The 24425-nt window shown below is 40.0% G+C and overlaps 1 protein-coding gene across 4 annotated transcripts in view; it reads right to left on the reverse strand.

Annotated features, from left to right (window-relative positions):
- Positions 1–8873: 8873 nt before the first annotated feature.
- The window catches only part of sema6e (sema domain, transmembrane domain (TM), and cytoplasmic domain, (semaphorin) 6E), a 146924-nt gene continuing 131372 nt past the window's right edge, over positions 8874–24425 (reverse strand). For all 4 annotated transcript variants that reach the window (XM_005929459.3, XM_005929455.3, XM_005929460.3 and 1 more), the window contains one exon: positions 8874–13007. In XM_005929459.3, the coding sequence (XP_005929521.1) occupies positions 11677–13007 (1331 nt within the window). In that variant the 3' untranslated portion in view covers positions 8874–11676. The remainder of the gene's footprint in view (positions 13008–24425) is intronic.

A 24425-nucleotide genomic window follows, 5' to 3' on the forward strand; every position in this document is an offset into this window, starting at 1 on the left:
AGTTCAAACACTGGAAACAAGCCTGACTGGACGGTTTTCAATATCAGGACAATATAAAGTTATGGTGCAAATGCTACACATATGCAGAATTTGTGTACAGAGACTCAATGTAATTAGATAAGTAATATTTCAACTGACGAGTGTGTTCAGTACAATCGCTTTATATTGTAAGGTAAAGGCTCTACAATAATAAACCACAAAAGGTTATTTGTGAAGGACTCCTTGACATCACATTTAATTAGGTGTCATTTTTCACTGTGCAGGGTTAATGCCGCAAACCTAAACAAGTCATTCTGGTGCCTAAATTTAACCGGAGGGTGAAAACAAAAGTAAATAAAGGATGGCACGAATGAACGAGCAGAGCAAAATAAAGCACTTTGGAAAAACTCAAAGGTCTAAGTAGACGTTTTTGCTCTTTAAAAGCAGATTATCTCTTGGCGTAAAATAGTGGCGCAGCTGGCGGGTTGAAGCACAATCACTTTGTCCAAATCTCTATCATGTTAGATGAGAATCTAACAGAACGGTAATATTTGAACCCCCACTGGGAAGACAACGATTTGGTGGGATTGGTGTTTATTGGTTTGCAGAGCCACAAACAGGGCTGCCAAGAGTTTCCACTTTCCTGTTGTTTTGTTTCAATTCACTCAAGACCATCTTCATGCCTCCTGTCTTGGCTTTGTCCAGTGTCCCAAAGACCTTCCTGAGAAGTAGCCATGTCCAGTGCTCACCATAGCCAGACAGATTTTCGGGGTTTGTCACAGCCTCGCAACACATGAAGAATAAGAAGGTACTTTTTGCTGCTCCTTTATTTCCCAAGGGGGTGTCACAGCAGGTGAATCTCTGTATTTCATGTGGCACAGCTTTTTGTTCTTTTAAACACCCTTCCTTCCTGGTGCAAGGCTGATGATTGGTTAGTTTGCTGTGCAGAAATAAACAGGCCTTGTTTTCCTGGACGGTAAAAAGTACTATTGTTGCTTTGATATAAAACTGTTACCAATAACAATGCTTGTACAATGTTTATTACCTGATTTTATCAATATATTTTCATTGATTTAAGCAGAGTGCAAGTATTGTTAAATAGAAGTCCCTAATGCGTAAACGATTGATGCATGCTGTGAATTACTGTTTACTTTTGGGCAGATCTGAAATTAGACGATAGTTATAAATGATTAAATATTCTTTTAAAGTCTGCACAGAGATGGCAATTTTCACTTTCTGCACATCTTAACAGCTGAAGTAGCGAGTACAAAGTCAGCGTGACCCACTGATCTACAATAGCCAGATTAATGAGACACATGCCAAGTTACAGTAAACCAGAATTATCCTTCGACACTCGGTCTTACATTCCTGCATTCACACCCGCCCACAACAGCTTTTAGCACCAGCTGCTACCGCCTGAGAGTGTTATAGTGTCACGTATTATTAAATTATTATTTGCAATAAATAGATGTGGAATATTTCATCATTTTCTTTGGTCAAGTTGAGGCAATTTGAGCTATTTGTACATTTTTGTGTAATATGCATCCCATTTTTTTTTAGGTTTTTCACTTGTTGTACATGTATAATTAGTAGTATGTAGCAGCTGTCACATAGAAGACCCTTGGGTTTTATTAGAAATAGTAGTGTATAATCATTTTAAAGTGAAACATTGTTAACATCTGATAAAATCCATAATATAGAATAGAATATAAAGACAAAAGAGTGAGATCAGTCCCAACAGGCAGCTGTAGACCTTATAATGTCCCTCATTTCACTTGAATTTGCACACAGACTTTACACACAGTGCTTCAAAGCTTCGGAAAGTAAATTAGAAAAGAGACTTCAGAAAAGTTCTGCCCGTTTTCTTCACCCGGCTTTCGCAATCCATCCTGACAGGGAAAGGATCCAACTGCCAAGTTCTAACTGAAAACTTCCTTTACTGTCAGCTTCAGGAAAATGTGTCTGTCACGAAACGAGATGAAAGTTGTGCCGGGATGTTTAACAAGCTCAAATTAATGCCCACTTTAATGAGACACTTTTTTGGATGCTTTCAATCGAGTCCTGGGAGCGAGCAGAGCAGAAACGCAGCCTTTGCATATGATCCCGAGGCGCAGGGCAGCTAGGTCGTTCACCGAGCACATCGGCTGCTCAGTTAAAAGTTAAAAATTAAAGTTACAGAAATTGTCCTGTGATCCAAAATGACACATCAGAAAGCCACGGTAGTGCTGATCACGGTTTGTCAGCTGAATAGTGCCACATTTTGATCCTGAGTTTGAACAACTATTGAATAGTTTGCACTCAAATAGACAGTCCTTCCCATACGAGGACTTTGGAAAACTGACTCATAATAAAATATTAGCAATGGCTAATATTTAAGACATTGAATATCTAAGTTTACTCATTATTGCAAATGTAATTTGCTGCCATAGTTAATTTACTTTATTTGCTTCAAAGCGTGCTATCAGTCTGCTATCAGTTTGTGACTAAATGGGGTCAAGTTGTCAATTGCATGCAATCTGTTCATCATAATACTGTAATGAACTGTAATAAAATGAAAAAAGAAAAATCACAGATCTCCGACACACACAGACATTCACAAGAATTATTTAGATTCAGGGTCCAGACAGAAACTCACTGAGTTGAAAGAGAAATTCAGAAAGTCAACAAATAGTGATGCAGTTGACCAGTTGGCAACCAGTTGAGTCAAATTTCCAGTTGCAAAGAGTTGCATTGCAGACGAGTGTTGCTCATCGATGCAGACCGATTGAGATTGATTGCAATCTGCTGGCTGTGTCTGTCTGCCTTTATCAATTAAACAGCAGTTATTTGCAAGCCTTCGCCAATCTGTCTGAGAGTGACTGTAGCCAGTCCAAGCCAGACCACCATTGTTAGGAGACAGGTTGCCTCCCACCAGACAACCTGCACAATCGCTCTTCTTGCTTTTACAGCAAAATCAAGATTTTTACTTCACCATCCGTTGACAGTGATGAATGAGATAATGCAAGGAGGGGCTGTGGAGAAAGTATATTACTTCAAGTGAGGGACAAAGAACAGTAAGTGTGCCCTGAAATCAGGATCAGTGTTCTCAAAACATCTGCCTGGAAAAAAAAAAAAAAGAATAAGGAGTAAATAAAAAAATAACCAACTGGCAACTTGTCAGTGTTGGTGATTATTTTACTGACAGGTCTACAGAGTGAAATATGGAGAGAGCTTCTCCCTGGCTCTTTGAAGCCTTTTCCAGCAGACACATAATGAATTGTGATGCCAGCTGTCAGTGTGCCGCTGGCAGGGCACTGATGTGGGGAATAGAAAGTCATTACTGGTGCATACCATGACTCCCCTGTATTTTTTGTAAGGGCAGAGGGTTATGGGGAAGGTGCAAGAGGTCACGCTGGAATGGCCGACAACACAAAACACATTTAAAAATCCATGGAGTCACCAGTCAGACAGATTAGGAGAGGTAGAGGACTGAGTACAGTAATTGGAAAGGTTTTTTTTCTGTCAGTCACACCATTTTTTCCACTTTCTTATTCTGCTTTTTCTTTTTGTGGACATCTAAAGTGCAAACAAGGTGAAAGCTCATGATTGGATTAGAGATCAAAATATTTTGCAGGAGAATGTCTCAGGGGTATTTGGCCATGTTCATTTTCACACCACAAAGCAAAACATACAAACAAAGAAATAACAATGTCATACGTACTTTAAAGTTGTACAGTCTTAAGAGAGATTGAGAGATCGAGATGTAGCTCCAGGCAACAAAGAGCCCCATTTTTAGGTTTCAGAAGACGATGTGCAAAACGCAGAGAAAAGTAGCAATCAGAACGGAACGAGAACTGAAAAAACTAAAACATAAAAAAAAACAAAAAAAACCCATTAAACATCAAATAGAAAACTGTTTTTTTTTTTCATTCCATCAAAAGTTCATCTCACACAAAAATTTGCTTACACAATCTGAGTTGAAATCTAAGCATTTGGTTGATTTCTAATAAAACGAATATAAAAATCGTGAAGAAAGGTCTGAAAATATAAGTGATTAGTTTCTTGCAGCGAGTTCAGTGTGCTAGTAGTTAATATTATTTGGCATTTTCAATGTATTTCAGGCTGAAGGTCAGAATTCCCATATGAAGTGCAGGATATGCCTCGCCTTTATAAAAAAAAAACAACAATGTATTGAATCTTCCTCTTAAAACACAAATAGTTATTTAAACTTCATGCTGGATTGTATCACAATAATATCAATATGTGAGGGTAGAATTACCAAAAGTTGAATTATAAAGGAAGAATTTCAGTGAAAATGATTTTTGTGCTTATGGAATAGACTCAAATACTAGCTCCAGTGGAGACTTAATGCTATCACCACTTGTTCATTCTCAGAAGCCATTTGATTTGAAACATGCTTGAGAAAAGCTTGACCTCTCTGGGACTACCGGTCATCGACAGCCGTGTTCCTGGAATCCAGTGATTATGGTGCGGCTAATCGCGGTCCATTATCCAGCCCGAGTTCAATGTCCAACTGCAACAAACACCTCCATCTGTCAGCCACCTCTTCTCACGGGCAGGGATCTCACACTGGAACAGGTATGATTATCTAATAGACTGCGGGGAGGATAATTGCATAAACTAATCAATACCACCTCATTAGGAGAGCAGTTTTGGCTAAAAGGTCAATCGCAGCACCCATCACAGTCCTTTAACTGAATATATTAAGGGGAAGACATCATTTTACTTAAATACCAAGAGCAGTTTAATGCATTTACAGGAGGCAGCAGACATCAGTCTGAGGGACGTTACAGTAAAGTGAAGCTTGCAGACTTCCTTGAAAAGGTAGCAACGCTGCTTTAATAGCTTTGTTTTGTTGCTGCTGCAAGTCTTTTACATTGGTAATCAGCCTCTGCAAATCCCGCATTCACACTGCAGGAGATTGTGGAGGGTTCGGCTAAAAACACAATGTAAGCATGATTGAAAATATTTGTTCGCAATGTTTCAAAGATTATCTCAAGCAGCTAACTCACCTGACATACATTTGTCAGTTTGATTCACATAAAATTACAGGGGAAAAATAAAGTTAAAGTCATTAGGAACTATTTACCAACAAGGAAGTAGGCAAGCAACCTTAACCTGGGAGAATAATCCCAATATTACTCAATAGTCATACAACACTTGTGGCAAGTATGAATCTTTTTGTTATGTTGCAAACAGACTGTTCACAGTACTTTTAGTCAGACTGGTGTGGTGGTTAAAATGACTATCACAGAACCAAAATAAATCTCACACATGGCGTTTCCATCAACAGTAACTCAGCAGAAATGTCTCTCAACATGACCCTGAACCTCCTCGCTGTTTACTCACTGTAGGGGTGCAATCACAACATGATTGTTTATTAACTTACGTAATAGCCTGCAAGGATTCGGTTATTCAATGTGAGTCAGCATTTAAATTCAGATTTACTTCTATAAACACCACACAGCTTCTTCTTTTTTCTTTCAGACTGGTGAAAATGACACTATTTGCTTTCCTGTGATGAGTTGAAATATAGATCTGCAAACAAGTCAGCTGCTTTAAAGTCCACTCGACTTTAAACAGAAGCCTGGTGCTTACCTCATACCTGAGAAGTCAAACCTTTGTAAGTATTTTTGACTCAAGGATCAGTCCCTGATTTTGATGACCTGCTGCTTGAAAAGTGCAAAAACATCACGGCATGTAGCATTTATCACAGTAACACTGTCCACAAGCAAATTCTGGAAATTACCCGTGTGCGCTGACTTATAAAAAATAAAAACGTATATCAACAAAGAAAGAAAAAAGAGGGACTGTAATAACCCCAATGGACTCCATGATGATAAGTTAAGCAAATCAAAGACTCATCGCATGCATTCATTCTTGCAGTCTGTTATCTATCAAAGAAATCTTACAATAATTTTCCAAAATCTGATTATGTATTAATATGAACAAAGTCATATATAAAGTATGTAATATAATATAAAGTCATGAAAAAGAAAGTGCCCCTTTTTTAAAATTCTAAGGTTTTCAATATCAGGCCATGATAATAAAAGAAAAATGCAGATTCAGTCTCAGTCTATGAAAAACACAGGCTGTTGCTACGGTTCATATGGGAAGGGTCATGAGGCCTTTCCCATATAAACTGACGCCTGTCATTCTATAATAAGAAACATTATTTACAAGTGGAAAACATTCAAAACACACACCAGTCTTCCAACGAAAGAATGCACCAGAACATCCCCACCCCAAAGTCCGACAGTGCAGTGATTAGAGAAATTGCAAAAAAATCAAAGAGCTGTTTCTCAGGCTGTACAGGTCTCAGTTAATATGTTAAATGTCACCATGTTCGGTGAAAACCACGCAGCACACCGACACAAACACCTCATACTAACTGTGAAGCACGGTGGTGGAAAGGGGATGATTTGGGCTCATTTTGCAGCCACAGTATCTGGACACCTTGCAGTCATTGAGGCATGAACTCCTCTGTATACCAAACTATTCTAGAGTGAATGTGAGGTCATCTGTCTGAGAGTTGGTTATGTAACAGGACATGAACAAAACTGTGTCTTTCAATGTGAAAAACTGATGAAGTCAGAGATAAAAATGACTACTTCAAGTTCTTGTTGCTGAAATTCAATCATTGGGTGTACTTAGTTTTTCATGCACTGCTTCTGCATGTTGGCTTACTATTTGTTAAATTAATGATAAAATGTTGTCATATGTATGTCACCTTTATTCAGCTGAGGTTGTTTTTAAATCATTTTGGAACCTGTAATGTCCTGATAGGTTAAACCCTAGAATTGAAGGAGGGGGCACAGTGCATGTCATTTATATTGATTTAGCTCGCCTAAAATTTGAGATTATATCCCTGCAGCTGTAAAAAAAAAAAAAAAAAAAAAAAAAAAAAAAAGGAAGTATGTTTGTTTTCCCTCTTCCTGGGAGCACGGATGGAATTGGCTCGCTGTTTGGACATGGATCATGGCTGTTTCCTGTGGTGCTTTGTGCTGTTATTTATCACAAGAACTCACTAAAATCTGTTTTGTTGTTATTATTTAAAGCTTTCACTGGGGAATGAATTTGTTTGAAGACATTTCATAAAGAAAAAAGAAAAAAATCCTCTACTTTTGTTGCTTTTCCAAGTACTTTTGGAGTACGTTTCATCTCACTCGGGTTGCTGTGCCAGACTCTAATGGGCTCATCACTGCCCCCTGTGTATTGAAACAATTAGTATATTGGTTCTTACTGGAGATGGCAGTTGAAATCACATGTTGGATTTCTCTGTACTAAAAGCACAAATTAAATTGATGCTTAGTATATCTTATACTCTAAATCCCAGAGACACAGAAAAACATTTTATTTCCCAGAACCACTGAAAAAATTCCTTTAGAAAAAAAACAAACAAACATCGTTCATCCACACACAAAAAACAAATCACTTGCTTCTTGACTGACATCCAAATTTTACATCTATATCTCTCAGACATCAAAAGACATGGGACAGAATATGCACTTAGTAGAGAGAGCAAACAGATCCAAGATGCATACTACTACACACTGCTCAAAAAATTATAGGAATACTTTGACAACATTTCCGAGTTCAATGGGAATAAGAATTTTGCTGGGTGTTTGTACTGATATGGACTGGGTAATGTGTTAGGGGGGGGAAAAGGATGCCACACTGTTTGATGCAAATTAAAATCATCAACTTACATAGGGCTGAATTCAAAGACTGCCAGAAAACCCAAGCGAAAAAAATGACGTATGCTTGGTTATTTTGCCAAAATTTTATTTCAGCAACTCAAAATGGGACTTTGTAAAGCACCCAAGTTCTATAGGGACCAGCATTGTCATGCACTAGGTGGAACCCAAGAACGCCTGCACCAGCGTAGGGTCTGATGATGGGTCTAAGGATTTCATCCCAATATCTAATAGCACAGTTGCTTATCATAGAGAGCTCGTAAATCTCTTCGTAGATATGCCTCCCCAGACCAAATTGGTAATGCTGGGCGATGTTTAAGGCAGCATAACACTCTCCACAGCTTTTCTAGACCCTTTCACATATCTCAGATGTGCTCAGGGTGAACCCGCTCTTATCTGTGAAAAGCACAGGGACCAGGGCTTTTCACCAATACCGGTAAACCAATTGGCCATCATGGCGCCGGGCAGGAAGCACGGGGCCCACTAGAAGACACTGGACAGTCAGGTCACTCTCATAAAGTCTGTTTCTAATTGTTTGGTCAGAGACATTCACACCAGTGACCTGTTGGAGGTCATTTTGCAGCTCGGGCAGTGCTCATCCTGTTTCTCTTTGCACAAAAAAGCAAACAGCAGTCCTGCTGATAGGTTAAAGACTTTCTATGGCCCTGTCCAGCTCTCCTAGAGTAACTGCCAGTCTCTGGGAATCTCCTCCATTCTCTTGAGATTGCACTGGGAGAAAATGGACTACCTATCAAACCTCTGTAGGGTCCGGGATCGCCTCATGCTACAAACACTGACAAATGCAAAACTAGTGAAAAAATAAACAGGAAAAAAATGTAAGTCGCATCCACCTCTAAGACCACACTTTTATTTTGCACAAGTTGTTAATTTCATTAACAGTAAAGCAGCTGAGACTGATTAACAACTCCTCGACCTACTCCCTTGTCACAAGGTCAAACTGCTTGATACAACACTCTGATTAGAAAAGTGTTTCTTTAATTTTTGAGCAGTGTATCTATTATAATATACAGTCTCAAAGTATAGTTTGAATTACCATCTCACCTAAACATTTCTGCCTCAGAGATGAGCTACTGGTTTATCTGCTACTGCAATTGCTATTCTTGTTTTCAGACTTTGTGTATGACCATCAACGATGTTACCGGGATTATTTTGACACATTGACCAGTGAAACGTTCATCATATTTTCCATTTTATTCCTAGTATAAGAGACATACAATGATATTCTGTGAGACCAAATTCATAGTAAGTCAAGAGGCAAAGCCTGGAAATCAAACGGAGAAAAACATAATACTGAATCAATGAGACCTCGCCCAGATAGAATGTATTTACACCAAATCAAATACTGATAGAACTTTTAAGAGGCGAGACCGTCCCCATTTCCGTACAATCTGTTACCGGCAGATTAAAAACAAACAAACAAATTACCAAAAAAAAAAAAAAAAAAACAAAACAAAAAAAAAATTAGACCAAAACAGAAAAATAAATCCATTGAGACACTGTAGCTGCCACAATTCCTCTTATGAAACACTGCCGCCCCAACCCTAAATCAAGTTGGATGTTTTTTATTTGCCGTCTGAAAGGCTATTTAATGCTCTGCTGCCTGTTAATTACCAAATCAACTTTTTTTTCTCCTTACAAATGTTAGGTACTTTTCCTTAATTTACTGAAGCTGGAGTAGTGTGAATGGTAAACTTTACACTGGGTCAAATGAGCTCTGGGAAATTTCAATCAATAAACACCATTTTCAGATACAGTAAATAGCATAGTGCTGTTTTCACAGAATTGATCACGGTTCCAGCCACTCGTGGTCAAAGCGACTCTCCTGAAAAGTACAACAGTTGAGTTTTGAAGGGGTGATATGTCTGAGGCACAGCCGGCTGGCATCACCATTTAATGAGGTGAAAATCCTCAGCAGTGTTTGGCAGCACGGTCACCTGCGAACCGGTTCCACAATCACTTCCCAAGTATCGATCCAAGAGACAATCTCAGCCTGTCGGATCAGAGTTCATTGCACTGCTCCATATTTCTTGTCCATGTTTTGAAATTCAACACCCGGTGGCACCACTAGGTCAACATCTACAGCAGTAACCATTGTAGAAGTCATGCTACATGCCACCAACCTGGATTTATTTTCATACAGAACTGAAACCGTATGGTTTCACACACTTGCTAAAACATATATCCTGACATTCAAAACTCAAGCAAGACACTTTTTCCTCCCATAAGGTAAATGCAACTTCTACAATGGCTACTCATCTGTAGGTGATAACTTTAAGAGGAACTGTGAACTGCTCCTTTAGAAACCCAAGAAGATAATACTACAAAAAACAAAAACGTAACAATGGCACCTACAAGGAAATCGACACCCAGGTGAAAGTGACAGTATACAGTCAAACCTGAATGTCTGCAGTCTCAGGCTTTGTACTTGCTGTGTCCCACACTCGCATTAAAAACCTGTAGGCTCACACTTTTGGGATGAAAACAAAAGAAAAGTGAAAAACGAAGGGTTTCATTCCAAAACAATGCTGAAAAAAGGGTACTAGTTATTTTACGTCGATTAAAAAAAAATTAGATAATTTACAAAATATTAGCCTACTTTGTAAAAAAATTATAGTCAATATATGACATAAAATATGATTTATTAGTGGGTGTTACAGTCAAACTATTAATTCAGTTAATTAGAATCGATGAGAAATATCTTATTCTGGAATGAAACTCTTCACATATACAATAGATACTGTATGACACATACTGACAACCATAGAAAAATCAAACACCTACAATATACTGTAGCATAGTTGCCATCTGAGCCCCTTGCATTGACCCCTAAGCCCATGTCACACACTATTATTAAATAAGGCACACATTTACACATACAGTTAAAATTTGGCTAGTAATTATTCCTTTATTTACAACCAATAGCCACAGAGTTAATAATTATGATAACTGCAGTCTGTTCGATGTTCAGTGTTCATTCTCCTAACACCAGACGGCAAGACGTGTTTGTCTTGTCCTCTTTGGGTCCAAAAAATTTCAGAGAAACATGTTGGTTGTTTCCATTTCAAAGAATATTAGACCCACTAGAGTTGCGGAGCACCAATGTTGTCGAAACATTCTTGAAGAACTTAAATGGACCCGAATGTTGTCACCTGACATCAGCTGGGACAGGAAAAAATAAAAGAGAAGGCGAGTGTAGCTGCTTTGTTGAAGTATTTCCTTTGTCTTGTCATTGTGACCAAATTTGAATTGGTGTCTGGAGCCAAATGACAACATTTGATGAACATTTGATGCCCCTAAGATATTTCTTAGGGCTTGGGCGGGGGGATCGTTTGATATGCCCAAAGATGAGAGAGTATAGTAAGGCAAAGACATAACTACTTTCAGGGGATTTTTTTTTTTTTTTTTTTTTTAACCACAGGTTACACATACTGCATATGTATATGTATACATATACGGTGTAAATATAAACACACATATATATACACACACATGCATAATATAAACACATTCGAGGGTGGGGTGGGTGGGGACCGGATACCAACACTACATCAGAAAAGGTTAAGCAAAAGCATGAATCTAAGCGAGCCTCGAGCTTTTAAGTCTTCAAGATGACTGATGTGTCAAGTTTTTCCAACATCAACGTGTCCAAAAACGGAGTTGCATTGTAAATCCACATTGAGGACATTGGCAGCCTAATATAAGGAGGTGGCATCACGTCACCCAAGTAAGCGGTTCTATAATAAGCAAGTAGCTAAGCAATACCAATATGGTACAAAGATATTCGTTGGACAAAAAGAAGCGGCAAAAAACAAGTTTGGTTGAGGCTTTTGTCCACAGTGACACTGGTGCCACACAGTTGGTTGCGTTTTCAGGTAAAGGTCTGCAACCCCAAACTCACTGCATTTCTTCAAAGTTTCTTACAGATGACACAATGAGGGGAGGGGGGGAGGCTCCTTCTCTTAGTCCAAGAGCATACCCCTCAGTAGTTGAACTTTCCCTGTTCATTGACTGGGGATGTGGCAGGTATGAACAAGGGCTTGGGAGGGACGTCAGGTTTGAGAGAAGCTGCCCGACGGACGATCGCACCCCTGTGTGGAACCTCTTGCTGTTCTCCATTATAACTGTGCTGACGTGCCAGGTATCCATTGGGAAGCAGGGGATAGTGAACCTCACACGCGCTGCCCGTCGAGTTCATCCGCGCCAAAAGGGGAGGTGGCTGGTGGGGCCCACCATTTCGTTGGCTGAAGCTGTGTTGGCGAGGGATCATTCCTCCTCCCCCTCCTCCTACTACTCCACCTCCGTTGGGCATTTTGGTGGCTGCAGCAATCAGTGATTGCCTTTGGGAGGAATGTCTCCTCTCCAAGGTAGACTGGTGGTGCATGGGAATGTCTGGGGGAACATCCATGCGACGGGTGAGGCTGTCACGTGGTAAAGTGGATGAGCTGTAGTAGGGGGCTGATTCTGTCTCAGGTATCTGAGGTTGGATACGGTTGGCAAAGGCTAGCTGGCCTCCACCTCCGCTGGCCATCAGACCAGATGGGCTCATTAGCTGAGAGTTCTTGCTGCCGCTAGCCTCGTGGATGTGCTTCAGAAGCTCATCGAGTGAGGTTACTTCCATCACCTTCTGAGAGTAGCCAGCGTAAGGCTGCTGAGACAACACACGCTCAACATTGTGGATTTTGCGTTCATCGGGATGAAGGTGTCCGGCTGCTGAGTGGCTATTAGACAGTCCATGGGAGTAGGGGAAGACCTGCTGGTGAAGCAGGGCAGAGCTGGGCCTGGAGCCAATATTATGGGACTTTGGTTCCTTGGCATTGTTGCAGTTCTGATTCTTCTCCCACTGGTTCTTGAATGCTTTCATGCTCTTAATTGGCAGCTCTGGGGTCGAGTCTGGTGTAGGCAGACCAGACAGCTCTGAGGAATGGTGGAGTTGGTGATGCTGGGCATGGACCAAGTCTCCCATTGTCATTCCATGATGACCATTTCTCCTCGATGGGTGATGCTCCTTACTGTTGGCGAAGAAAGAGTTGTAGATCTTGGGAGATGACACCTCCAGCTTGTCGTCCTTACTTTGGCTGTCCAGGAGGCCATTGAGCTTGGCCAGGCTGCGCAGTGATAGAGCATGCGGGATTGGGGCTTCGGGGTCTTTCGACAACTTCTTGGTCTTGTGGCTTGTGTGATTACAGTAGCATGAAACCAGGAAGCCAGACAGGAAGGCACCAAGGACAAAGGCCACCAAAACACAAGCAATCAGAAGAGTATAATGGACACTAGGACTGGGTTTGTCTTGCTCTGGAGGTCGCCTCACACCTTAAAACAGATGAAAAGAGAAAAAGGTACTCCAGTTAGTTTTTCTGACTGAGCCAGAAGGTTTAAAAAAATAAAAACATTTTTTCCAAGAGCTAATATAGGTCAAGAAACAGCTGGGACAGACAGGTTGTGTTTACAGGAGCTTCACTATGTGGGGAAACAGCATGGGAGGGGTGTTTGAACTAAGCTCTTGGCTTCCTTTCCTTCCACTGTTAATAGATGAATACAGCCTTTCTTTCTTGGACTTGTGCTTTCACCTCAGACAGGCAGAGGCCAAGAGCTCCCCAGTCAGTGAGGAATCAACTCTGAAATGAGTTAGAGCTTTAAATATTGATGGGAGCACAGCAGCAGCAACCTGATGTCATTTTCACAGACTTCGCCTTCCAATGCGAGGATCAGGAGCGAGAGCACCTGGTACGATGAACGAGCCAAAAATAACAGGTCTATTCAATAGCTCACCGAGTCTGGCACCTTTGCCAACACAGACTCAAATGAGGTTGTCAAATTCTTTCAAAATGAAGATGAGGGGACAGTTTGCGAAACAGCACACCAAGAACACAAGGACATTAGCTAAGGTAAATCTACCATGTAACTGTCCTTAGGAGCTGTGACCCAAGCACCGTGATTGCCTAATGGCGTGAAAGGCAGGGATGATAAGGAGAGAGAAACCTGCCACCTCTTGTAATCAGAGCTCATTTGCAAGAGGCTGTTGCCATCTGTGGTGACAGACCCTTCTCTCTGCCCTTAATGACAGTTCTGCGAAACTGATTAGTCTGCAGAGGGGGACAGCTGAGCTGAACTGAAAACAGAGAAGAATGCAGGTGCTCCCCACAAGCTAAATTCAGCAGCACATGAAAGCTTAGTGGAGGAATTAAAATGGAAAACAATTATGTCTAAATCAGCCTTGATGATAGTTTCTAAGGCGTTTAAAGAGCGATTTGTGGATGAGTATTAAGGCAGCCAGTTCAGTTATTAGGTCTGCATTATAAATAGTTTTAATATTTACTTTACTTTTAAAACTTAGAGAAATTAAAATTCCTCTCAGAAAAATGAATAAAACAGAAAAGCAATCAGGGATCAGTGAAGCAATCTGGCATTGTGACAATGGTATATAACATATTGTGATTTGTATAGACAGTAACGTCTCTTGATTGCTAGGAAAGCTAACAAGCATGTGCAGTTTCAGGATATCATCTTAGTCTGCCAGGGAGTCACGAAGAGAACCCGAGGTCTCTGCCAGTCTTAGAGGATATCGGTTTTGACACTAAAGGACTTTTACTTTTTAGTATGGTGAAGAGCAGGAAGAAAACCGCCTACATAACATTATTAAAGGCAATAAGTATGTGTTAGGAGAGTCAAAAAGGGCCTTTCTGACTGGGTTTATGGAATTAGAGGGAAATATTGTAAGATATTACACAGAGAAAATCTGATCAGAGACTCGCTAAGTTTCAGTTAAATCTCTGCACAAATGCACAAGAGACAAAAGCGCAAATGAGTGGAATCTAAATTCATTTTCTTAAGCCTCAAAAGAGACCACGGTAACTACACTACACATGACAAGGAAAGACGAGCAATTTGCCTCCTGTCATCACAACTTTAATTTGACAGAATCTCATTACAACAGTGGACTGATATGTTGAAATAATAATCAAACAAGATTTATCTCTCTTTACAACAGAGCTGTATGTACACAGTTTCTAGCAATTTGTGTTTGGAGAAAGATTCAATTATTTAGGTCATGAAGTTAAAAGAAGCGAAAAAGTTTCACTTCTTTTATGTGAACTGAGCAGGTGTGCTTGTAAAAGCGTACCATCCCTTCATAATGTATCACTGCATTCATTGTGAGGGGTGATTTACCATCGTTTGCCCAGCTGAAGGATTCTGTGGTGCACTAATCTTTTTTGGAAATAATGCTTTTAATAGAGCTTCCAATTAAAAATTCTCAGTTTTTAGCCATTTATTCTTATGACTGCTTCAACTTATGACCGCATTAAAAAGTCATAAATCATAATTGCAATCCCAGTGGGCGAGGCAATCAGGAGTGATGCTGCAGTGAGCCCATTAATACCACTTCTTTTAATCTTGGGCATTTCTTTCAATCAGCTTTGCAGCATCAGTATGATTCCAAGATTTTGGATCTAACTGATGTGTTCCCTGGCGGCGTGAAGCTTTTGTAATGAGTGGTAAAACTCTGCTCTCATCTCGGTGTGCACTTTGTCTCCCGTCACCCCCGTGGCTTCCCGGTGGCTGTGAGTCATCTGCTCCCTCTGGACCACGACACCGTCCTCAGTGTCTGTGCTTACAGGCTTATAGCGATGTTCCTCCTGGTTGAGGGCTATGAGTCAAGTGCCACAGCAGGAGGTAAAACACACAGCTGAGGTAAACAAACCCAGAACCTATGAATGGCCTGTCACAACATGTTTCATGAGCAGGCTGAATAACTCAATCAGTGGGTATGTGGGACATATGGTGCCACCGGTCACAGTGAAATTAATACCCAGTGAATCATACCAACAGCCTGGCGAGTAGCTAGGTGGCGGACAGGAAGTGCTCGCCAACTTTACCTACTGAATTTGCACCACTTCACAAACATTTAAAAACGAAACAGTGTGTGCAACTAAATAAATATGTAGTTCAAAAAAAGTCTTTATTTGGGGGGGGGGGGGGGGGTCGCCCCATGTTTTACACTAATTACACAGCTCTCCATCAGTGTTCCTCTCCAGCGTTGTCACATTATATTTTTGTGTCAACTCAACATGGACTTGGCTCAGCGGTGGCTTAATATAGCAGTACCCCAAGTCTGCCAAAAGGTAAAAAGACAGATGGCTGCATGTGTCGAGGCAAAGGAGAGAAGGAGCGAGAGACGGATGTTGATAGCCAGGAAAAAAAAAAAATAACTGAAGAGAAAGATGAAGGAATGAAATTCAACCTTGGTTGCAGGGGGGGGGGGAATTTGTGGGGACCCAAGGATCCAAGACACAGGGGAGCAAGTGTAAAAGAAAAAGAAGAGGACCAAAATAAAAAAGAAAAAGACTGAGAGGGAGCAAATGTATGTGAGAAGAATTAAAAGAAGAAGACTGGGAGAGAGGCAGAGTGAGAGATGCAGACTTGACGGGGTGAGTGACAGACCGTCACTCTGCTGGGTTTTGAAGCCTGGTGCTCTGCGGCATCTGTGATACGGATGGAGAACAAGCCTCGCGTTCCTCCACAGTGCCGTAGGAAGAGAAGCACTTTATGATTGCATCCATATTGTTAAAAATAGATAGCACGGCAGGTTATGTAAACAGGCAGATTTTACATAGCGCTGCCTGTGCCACATCTTACTAATTGGTGCTGGTTTTTGCACGAGGGGAAACAAAGTATGGAGGGCTTACTGTTGATAGGTGTGTTTTAAGAGTTTCCCTTTTTTCCCCTGCAGGTGATAAAGGCGAGTTTGAAAACAAATTACAATGGAAGTGACAATTTATCTTAGGAGTGCGCGATTAAATAAATGGATCCTGTCTTTGCAAGCTTTCAAATCGACTTCATTAACAAACACCCATAAGCTCTTCCATGACACCAATTACCGGTAATCTGAACCCTTTGAAGTTTCACACTTGCTCAATTGTGAAAATTTCCTTTTGCATGTCTTGCAGGACATTAAAGCATTAACACTCTACAAAACTTGAATTTTAAATATTAAATATAAAGAGGGACTGAATACCAACACTGTCAAGGTCAGATGCATAATAATTCAGAGCTTTTTCTCTCACGCACAACTTTTCCAGTGGAGAAGGCTTTTCTCAAGGGTGTGTTTAAATGCTTTGTAACCTGGAAAACAATTTATGTTCTATTTTTTTCGTATCAAGTGAAGACGTTCCAAAATAGCCCTAATTAGTTTCTGCTTTCTGCAAGCTTACAAGTGCATGTAATTGTTCTGTTAATGGCTACTCCATCCCAATGAGAAGCCAATGAGACAAAATTGCCCCAGGCTTCATAGACAAGCATTGCCCCCCGCCTGCTAATGCTTCCACACCAAAAATAACAATTTAACTCTTGAGAGACACCCTGAGGTTGAAGATCGGAACAAATTAATTATTTGCCTTTTTTCAAGTCTGTGTGAAAAGCAGAGCAGCTCTGCCCCATTGCTGTGAGCTTTTAGTAATTTGACATTTTTAATACTTGATGTCTGCACACTGACAGACATGGTTAGCAAATGGAGCATGATTGTGCGCATCAGTGTGCGTGTCCACACAGATACACGGAATATCCGGGCTGTATGTGTGCAGGGCTCTGGCTGTTGACAGAGTGAATTCAATCATGTACACTTGTTATTAGGCATTTGCATAATATTCCACCTCAGTGCTCAGCCAATTGGATGCGGTTTAATATATGCACACGAGCTAAGGTGATATGGTGTAATGTAACAGATCCATTCCAATTGAAAAGTAGTTGTAATGAGCGCTGCATTTCATTCCTGGTGTGCTGATGCATACAGAGCATATATCTCATTACAGTTTTGATTGAATATTGGTAAATTAACCATGCTGAGACATCTGGTAATCAGAATCTGGTGTCTGCCTGACATCCTTCAATATCTACACCTGTGCTTTGAGAAGACAGACATGTTTTCAAGCAGCAGCAACAATATATTTTGCTTCAAAAACCCAGACAGGAAATAGTTTGGTTAAAGGGTCTAGCCTTCCAGATTACCCAAAAAACACATTTTCTCACTTCTTGTGCAGACAGGTTTAATTTGATTTATCCTTCTTCTAATTTATCAGCCTCCACACTTGATGAAGCCACGTCAGCACATCTAAAGGTGACTGAGCTTTGTTTGCCTAAAAAAACAAATCTTGCTGGAAAAAAAGAAAGACTCTTCCTCAAGGAAATGGGCCATGAACACAATCTTCAGAGGCTGATATCTCCCAAAAATAGGTGCATCTTTTACTGGACTGCAGTTTACTTACATGAGTAAATGTGCTTTTTGTTGTCATTATATAAATTGGTATCGGGTTTACTCATCACAAACCCGTAAACTATGCAGAGCACATGCACTGGGTCCTTTTTCCTTTTTACATGCAGTTGCATCAGAAACAAAAAGAGCTGTTTATTTTGCCATTCAGTGGATGGTGAAACAAAATGCTTCCAATGCATCTGGTGCAGCAGAAATGTGGCACTGGAAGAATCTTGGCTTCACCAGTAAACTTAAAGAGACAGTCCACACCAAAGTCACTTTTCATAAAGCATAACACAATAATAATATTACACTGTAATGAAGACGCACAAATAAAAGGTGAGGAAAATCAGTGGCCACATCACCTGAAGTGTGAAATCTTTTCTTTGAATTGTCTTTGTGTGCACATTTATAATTGTGCTTTATTTGGCATGAACTGCTGCTTTAAGAGATGGAGAAACTTGCGGGCCACTCACACACCTGCACACAGTTTCAACCATCGGCTGTAAAATTGGAAAGGCAGATCATAAAGAGACGATGAAAAGGGTCAGTGAGAAAGAATTCAACAAAGGAGGCAGGTAAAGCTAAAGGGTTAGTCCAACTAAACATAGAAAAGAACAAAGAGAAAGAAAACAAGCAGGTAAAGTGGGAGTAACACTCCCCCAGAGGTCAATGAGACAGATAAAAGGGTAAGGGGTTAAGGCTAAGGGCCGGGACTACTGCGTAGTTGGATTTCACCACTGTGGGCCCCGTGGATTTCTGTGACACCCTGAGCCAATATGGAATAAAAAGCCATTAAAAGTTCCAAGTATGGAAAGTGAAGTATTTGGTATGTGTAATGCCTTTAAAGGTTAGTCTTTATAGCACATTGCAGTAAAACATGATGTCACTCAGTCGCTGTGAAGTGCTGGTAAGCTGAGTGAAGGGAAAAGATGGCCTAGTTTTGCATAACCTTTACGCCACGACTAGGACTCAGGAAGTCCAAACTGGAGCAGCTTTTCAAACACTTAATGTGTGCGCACATCGTGGCCCGACTTGTGATAAATGATGCAAAAACAGCCAGTAGGGTCAACACAGAGCGACGGGTTGAATGAAATTTGGCAGACGGTAGTCTTTAACTGTCATAATGAGCATGTTCTGAATATTCAGTCTCTGTCTGACCCTAAAGATCTAAAAAATGCATTAAATATTTGAATGCTCAACTTCACACTTTTGTGTTTAAAAGTATGAAAGTAGAACAAAAATAAGTCCCTTTCTTTTAAATAGTGAGAAATGACATTGGGTATTTATTTATAACAACACACTGCTTACAACTTTACCAACTTTATCTCATTTAAGACAAACAAGTCTAAGAAGATTTCGGATATCTGATTATCGAACAGTACGCATGCTGATGTGGAATGAAGTGTCTCTGAGGAGTGGATATTGGAGGGTGGTTAGAAGGGACACAGTCAGAGCTCATTGACTAATGATACAGGCTGTGTCTGTTGCCATGGTCTTCAGAAGTATAAATAACTCTTTAGAAAACTAGCTGGCATCAATGTCCCCCCAGGACACCAGCCCTCCTTCATGAAAAGGTTCAGCTCGAGTTCACTCTCTGCTCTCCTCCTGTAGTGTTTTAATGAGATTGAAAACGCCCGCCCGACTTGATTCTATTATCGAGCCATCTCCCCACGCTTGTCAGCTAAATTAGCTGCTAACCTGAGTTTTTGGTCCAACCCACGCTGGTTCATCTAAATGTGCAAGAGTCAAGGAAAAGGTCAAATAACAATAGAGGGCAGACGAAGGGGAGAAAACAAACCGGAGAGGTCTGGAACCGGGAATCTGATGCAACACACTTTTGCTAGCCTGGAGACTAATGTGTGTTCACACAAAATGGAGAGGTGGGCGTTTTCCCAGCCAGAAACTGCTCGAGCGCACCCGACTGCTGTTCTCTTTTCTAAATAGCAGCAGGTCAGCAGGTCTCTGCCCCAGCCTTTTAGTCTTTTCTGGTTTTTACATAATGTAATGCAGCTATCCACATCAGAGCAAACCATAACTGAGCTACACTAAAGAGATAATGCATTTAGGATTAGCATAGCTTATGTGTCGAATATCTGCCTTTTCTATTTATTCGCACCTTTAATAAAAAGGGTTTATTTCTGCTCATAGGCTCTTTTAGAGATGTCCACTCAAAGGCAAACCTTGAAATTTGGGGTTACTTTTTTGAGCCATTATATCTGAACTGTTGCCCATAGCACAGGTGCTCTTTCACACTCTCAATATAACAGTGACTGCCTTACCAATTATCCTTTTTCCAAAGTTAATTTTAGTTTTGCCCTGAAGGAAATCACCATCTTACACAGGCCACAAGTTGAAAAGTAGAACCAGAAGTGAAGGTTAGTGTTTAAAGTCTATACTAGTGGTTTGAGAATTGGATGCCTTTTAGGACACCGATTAACCCTGTGTTACTGTACATTTTGAATGTGTGTAGTAGGGCTGCCCCTAAAAGTCAAAGCTTCAAGGCAAAAGTTGAAAATCTGGCTAAGATGCTTCACTTCAATTGTTTGCTTATTTGCACAACAACATTTAGACAAGAAGCTAAAATCTAAGGTGGACTGATGTTCTTGCTAACCGATGAGCCCTCTGCTCGGTGTGTGACAAAGTTCATTTGTTGAGGCAAATTTGGCAATGACTGCGTGAGACAAATTAGCTGCAGCCACTGGGAAGTGCATGGTGACAGCAGTGATTAAGCTAATGTAATATTCCTTATGACGTCTGCATATGCAGAAGTTTCTGATTAACAGCTATCCAAATGTTTTGTATCATGTTTGCTGCCCCACAAGACCAGTCTCCCCCTCTTTTTCTATTTTCTGTGAGTAAAATCACAGGAACTGTGGTCAAACCTCAAAATTAAAGACTTTGTCAATTCAGGTAAGAACAGCCCTGAATTTCATTCATGTTTTCACTTGTTTATACTGTTATAAACAGCTGAATAGTCATTGTGAATTGTTTGGCAGGCTTAAGGCACCTTTCTCTTTTTCAAAACAAAAAAGTTCTCCTATTAGGAGTAAACATATATTGACACTTTTGATCATTTTTCCAACCATATATAGTATTTAGTCCGCTCTCCAATCTCTGCATCTTCTATGAAAAACAGGGGTTGCAAAAATGTTTTTCACAGATATTTTAGATTAAGAAAAGTGCAGAAAAAAGTAAATGATGGTTAAGCTCTGTTTACGGGGCTGATGATCCTGACAGAGTTCACTGGGACCTTGAAGAGACTCCAGCCATTTCTAATCTCATTAGTGACACCTGGGCTTTTCCTTCTCTAACAAGTCTAAATTGCTGTTGTGAGTAAGGTCTAGAGTTTCTGTTTCACATTACTTTACACTGATTATGTAGCCTGGGGGCTTCATGGCAACTTAACTGCTGCCAAAACTTGACTAACAAAGTTGTTTCCAAGTTTGTAGGCAAGCAGTATGTCAGCAGCATCAGCACTTCCATTAGCATCTACTTTTAATCCTGTCAGCCACTGCTGTGCATTATGAAGTGTTTTATAAGTGCTCATAGCTGAATCTATAAGTAATAAATGGTGGCTTAGCACTTTGAAAGAAAACACACTCGATGCCTATAGAGATGCCTCACATATACAAATGTGAAGCCAGACTCATTTCAAGCTAGTGCCTACAGGAGTATTGATTAACATGCACATCTGTTTCCTCAGATGAGAATGAGATTTATGATGCATCTCTTGCAGACAGACAGTGCATGCCGAGTCAAATCTCAGTCCTTTACAGCAAGTCCAATTCAAGATTATAGCATTTGATCATTCATCTTCAATACTATGTCAGTTGTGTTTTTTTAATGGCAGACAGCTGCAGCTGTCCTTATAACTAATATTACTCAGCCCGTCGGCTACTTTCCCATTTATTATTTTACATGTGTAAACCTCCGAGCATCACAAACAAGACCTACTAAGCTCATTTACAGTTTTATATTTTTATTCACGGATTAGTCGAGTACTACCACCACTACCTTCATTAGTACTTCTACTATTACAGGAGCATGCTTCCATATTCTAAATAATCTTAATTAAACTTACACTTAGCCCCTCAGCTAATCAACCGTTTGAAACAAGACATTTTAGCTCCTCTGCCACTATCCATTTAAACCGGCTTTGCTCTAATCAGCTGCTCGTTGCAGACAGTGTTTGAACAGCAGTTGTGTATCCCTGAAATGACCATAATGAGACACCCCCATCTTTGACATCACTGAGATAAAAAAGGAATAATAAAAAAACCTTCAGAAACAGTATTTAGAGCAGTCTGAAGGCTGACCTTGTGCCTCACAGGGATTACTTCAACATTATTGTTATTAGTAATCTTTGCCTGAGCATGCTCATATCTTTAATTATATGAACATCAACCATCACAGCAGTATATATACAGCTGAAAGTAATCAGAAGTATATCAGAAAACTTTATTTCACACTGGTTTAGCCTCAAGGTCAGTTGGTGCTGTAATGATTGGACACTATGTTTTGAGTAAAGACTGGGCCTAAAGATGGACAATCATTAAATCAAGTTTTAGTTTACTTTTACCATAAGTTTATTTTGTGTCCTAATCTGTCTACTGGCACATCGTTTGGGAGGTGTGTAACAGCCTCACTTACACACCACATGTTCTCTGACTTCCTGGTTTAAGGTCCTGCTTGTCATTTATTTACTTTATTTTAAAATGTAAGCTTGAACGGCTCATCGTTGCCACCGCACAGTGTTTCTGCCTGAATGGAAGCTTATTTTACATGGTGAGGATTTACGGATTCTGACACGGTGTGTGCACAGGCAAGCAGCGAGAAGAGAACAAAACACTGCTTCACGATGTTTTGTCTTCATTGAATACTAGCCAATGAACTGCATTTCTTTTGTAAACCTGCAAAAATGCTTTGACTCAAGACAGCAAAGCTTCAAAAACTTTCTCTTGCTTTGCAGCTCCTATTTCGTTACAAGATCGTTTCAGAGTAACAGCTGCTGAAACGCCAAATGCTTGGAATGTTAATCAGGATTAAGTTTGAACTGTCATCTTGAAAAGTGAGGAAAAAAATGATACTCGAGACAATGAAGATCAAGAATTAATTAAATATTCAGAAACTGGTTAGACTTTTATAGGTCATGTCATTTACTGTGGCAGCTGAGGATTGGTGTGGAAGAGTTTATGCTCTTACTGAGAAATGAAATGTTTGATGTATTTAAAAATGTGAGAACAGAACTGAAGTTAAACTAGAGCACTTTAAACTTGAGCAGTAATAAAACCTAATTCAAAATCACTGCAGCACTTATAACTACAGAAATTATAGATGTCTGAGTTAACAATGAAACCTTTCAAGCAGAACTGATTTTTTAAATAATGTGACGATTCCACCTTCTAAAATATAGGATTTTGTAGCTTTTTTTCCTGTGTGCAACATTGTAGCAAATTAAGTAAAAGCAGAAAGAAAAAGTAGATTTTATTAATTTAGCCGAAAACTACCATAAGGATTTTGTTATTCACTGATGTTAGCAGACAACCTCCTTATTGATAAAATAATTTGTGCCAAATACATCAATAAGTGTAAAACAGCGTATGTCACTTTCTGTGAAGACATGAATGATAACAACAGATCATTTTGTTCATTTTTTTAAAAAAAATATTAATACTATTTGCTGCAAAAGTCACCAGTTTTGCAAGCTGTGGAAAGACGAGTGCTGAGTTATGAGAATTAATAATGACGTTTATTGATAACGCTTTTTTTTTTCTACCATAGAAGTTAAAGCTAAAAAGTGTGAAAGAGACATCAAAGTATGTAGAAACCAAAGTAAGTGGTTTTAGGTGTAATGAGGGAGATTGGCGCTAGCATCTTTCTAAACAGCTTGTTCCCTATAGTATTTTCTTCTGACAGAGTCTGAAGAACAGGAGGAGCTTGGTGGGATGTTATTTGTTGAAAGCGTATGCCACAATTTTTAGGGAATCAATTCTTTTTGTTTTATACTGTCTTTTTACTTTGAAAAAATTAATTTTAAATTATTATTTTAGAGACTCAGAATCAAATTCAGGTATAGAGAGAGTATCATCGGTGGTAGAACCCCAAATAGCCTGAAAACTGACATTACATTCTCAAAGTTTGTATTAAAAGCTGACTCTTGCCTAAAACTGGAAGGGACATTTAAATTGTAAATGAATGGTCTTGTAAAGAGAGAAGGAAATGTTACCTGGCCTGTGATTTTTTTTCCTCATCAGAACACTGACGCTGAGGGGATATTTGTGTGTGTTGATGAGCTAAATAAATAAAAGATGAGGAAAGGGCATGCGGGAGCAGTGTTGTGTAGACCTAGGATCTCCGCTTGATGCGAGAAGTTAATTAGTGCCAACGCAGAATCTATTTACGTCGTCAAATCCGTCACGTTTATGGCTGCCATGTCAACAGAGCACATCAAGATGTATGGCTGCGCATAAGGAGAAAGC

This window comes from Haplochromis burtoni, unplaced genomic scaffold, assembly GCF_018398535.1.
Source record: "Haplochromis burtoni strain Fernald_Lab_line unplaced genomic scaffold, NCSU_Asbu1 Contig_124, whole genome shotgun sequence".
Lineage (NCBI taxonomy): Eukaryota > Metazoa > Chordata > Actinopteri > Cichliformes > Cichlidae > Haplochromis > Haplochromis burtoni.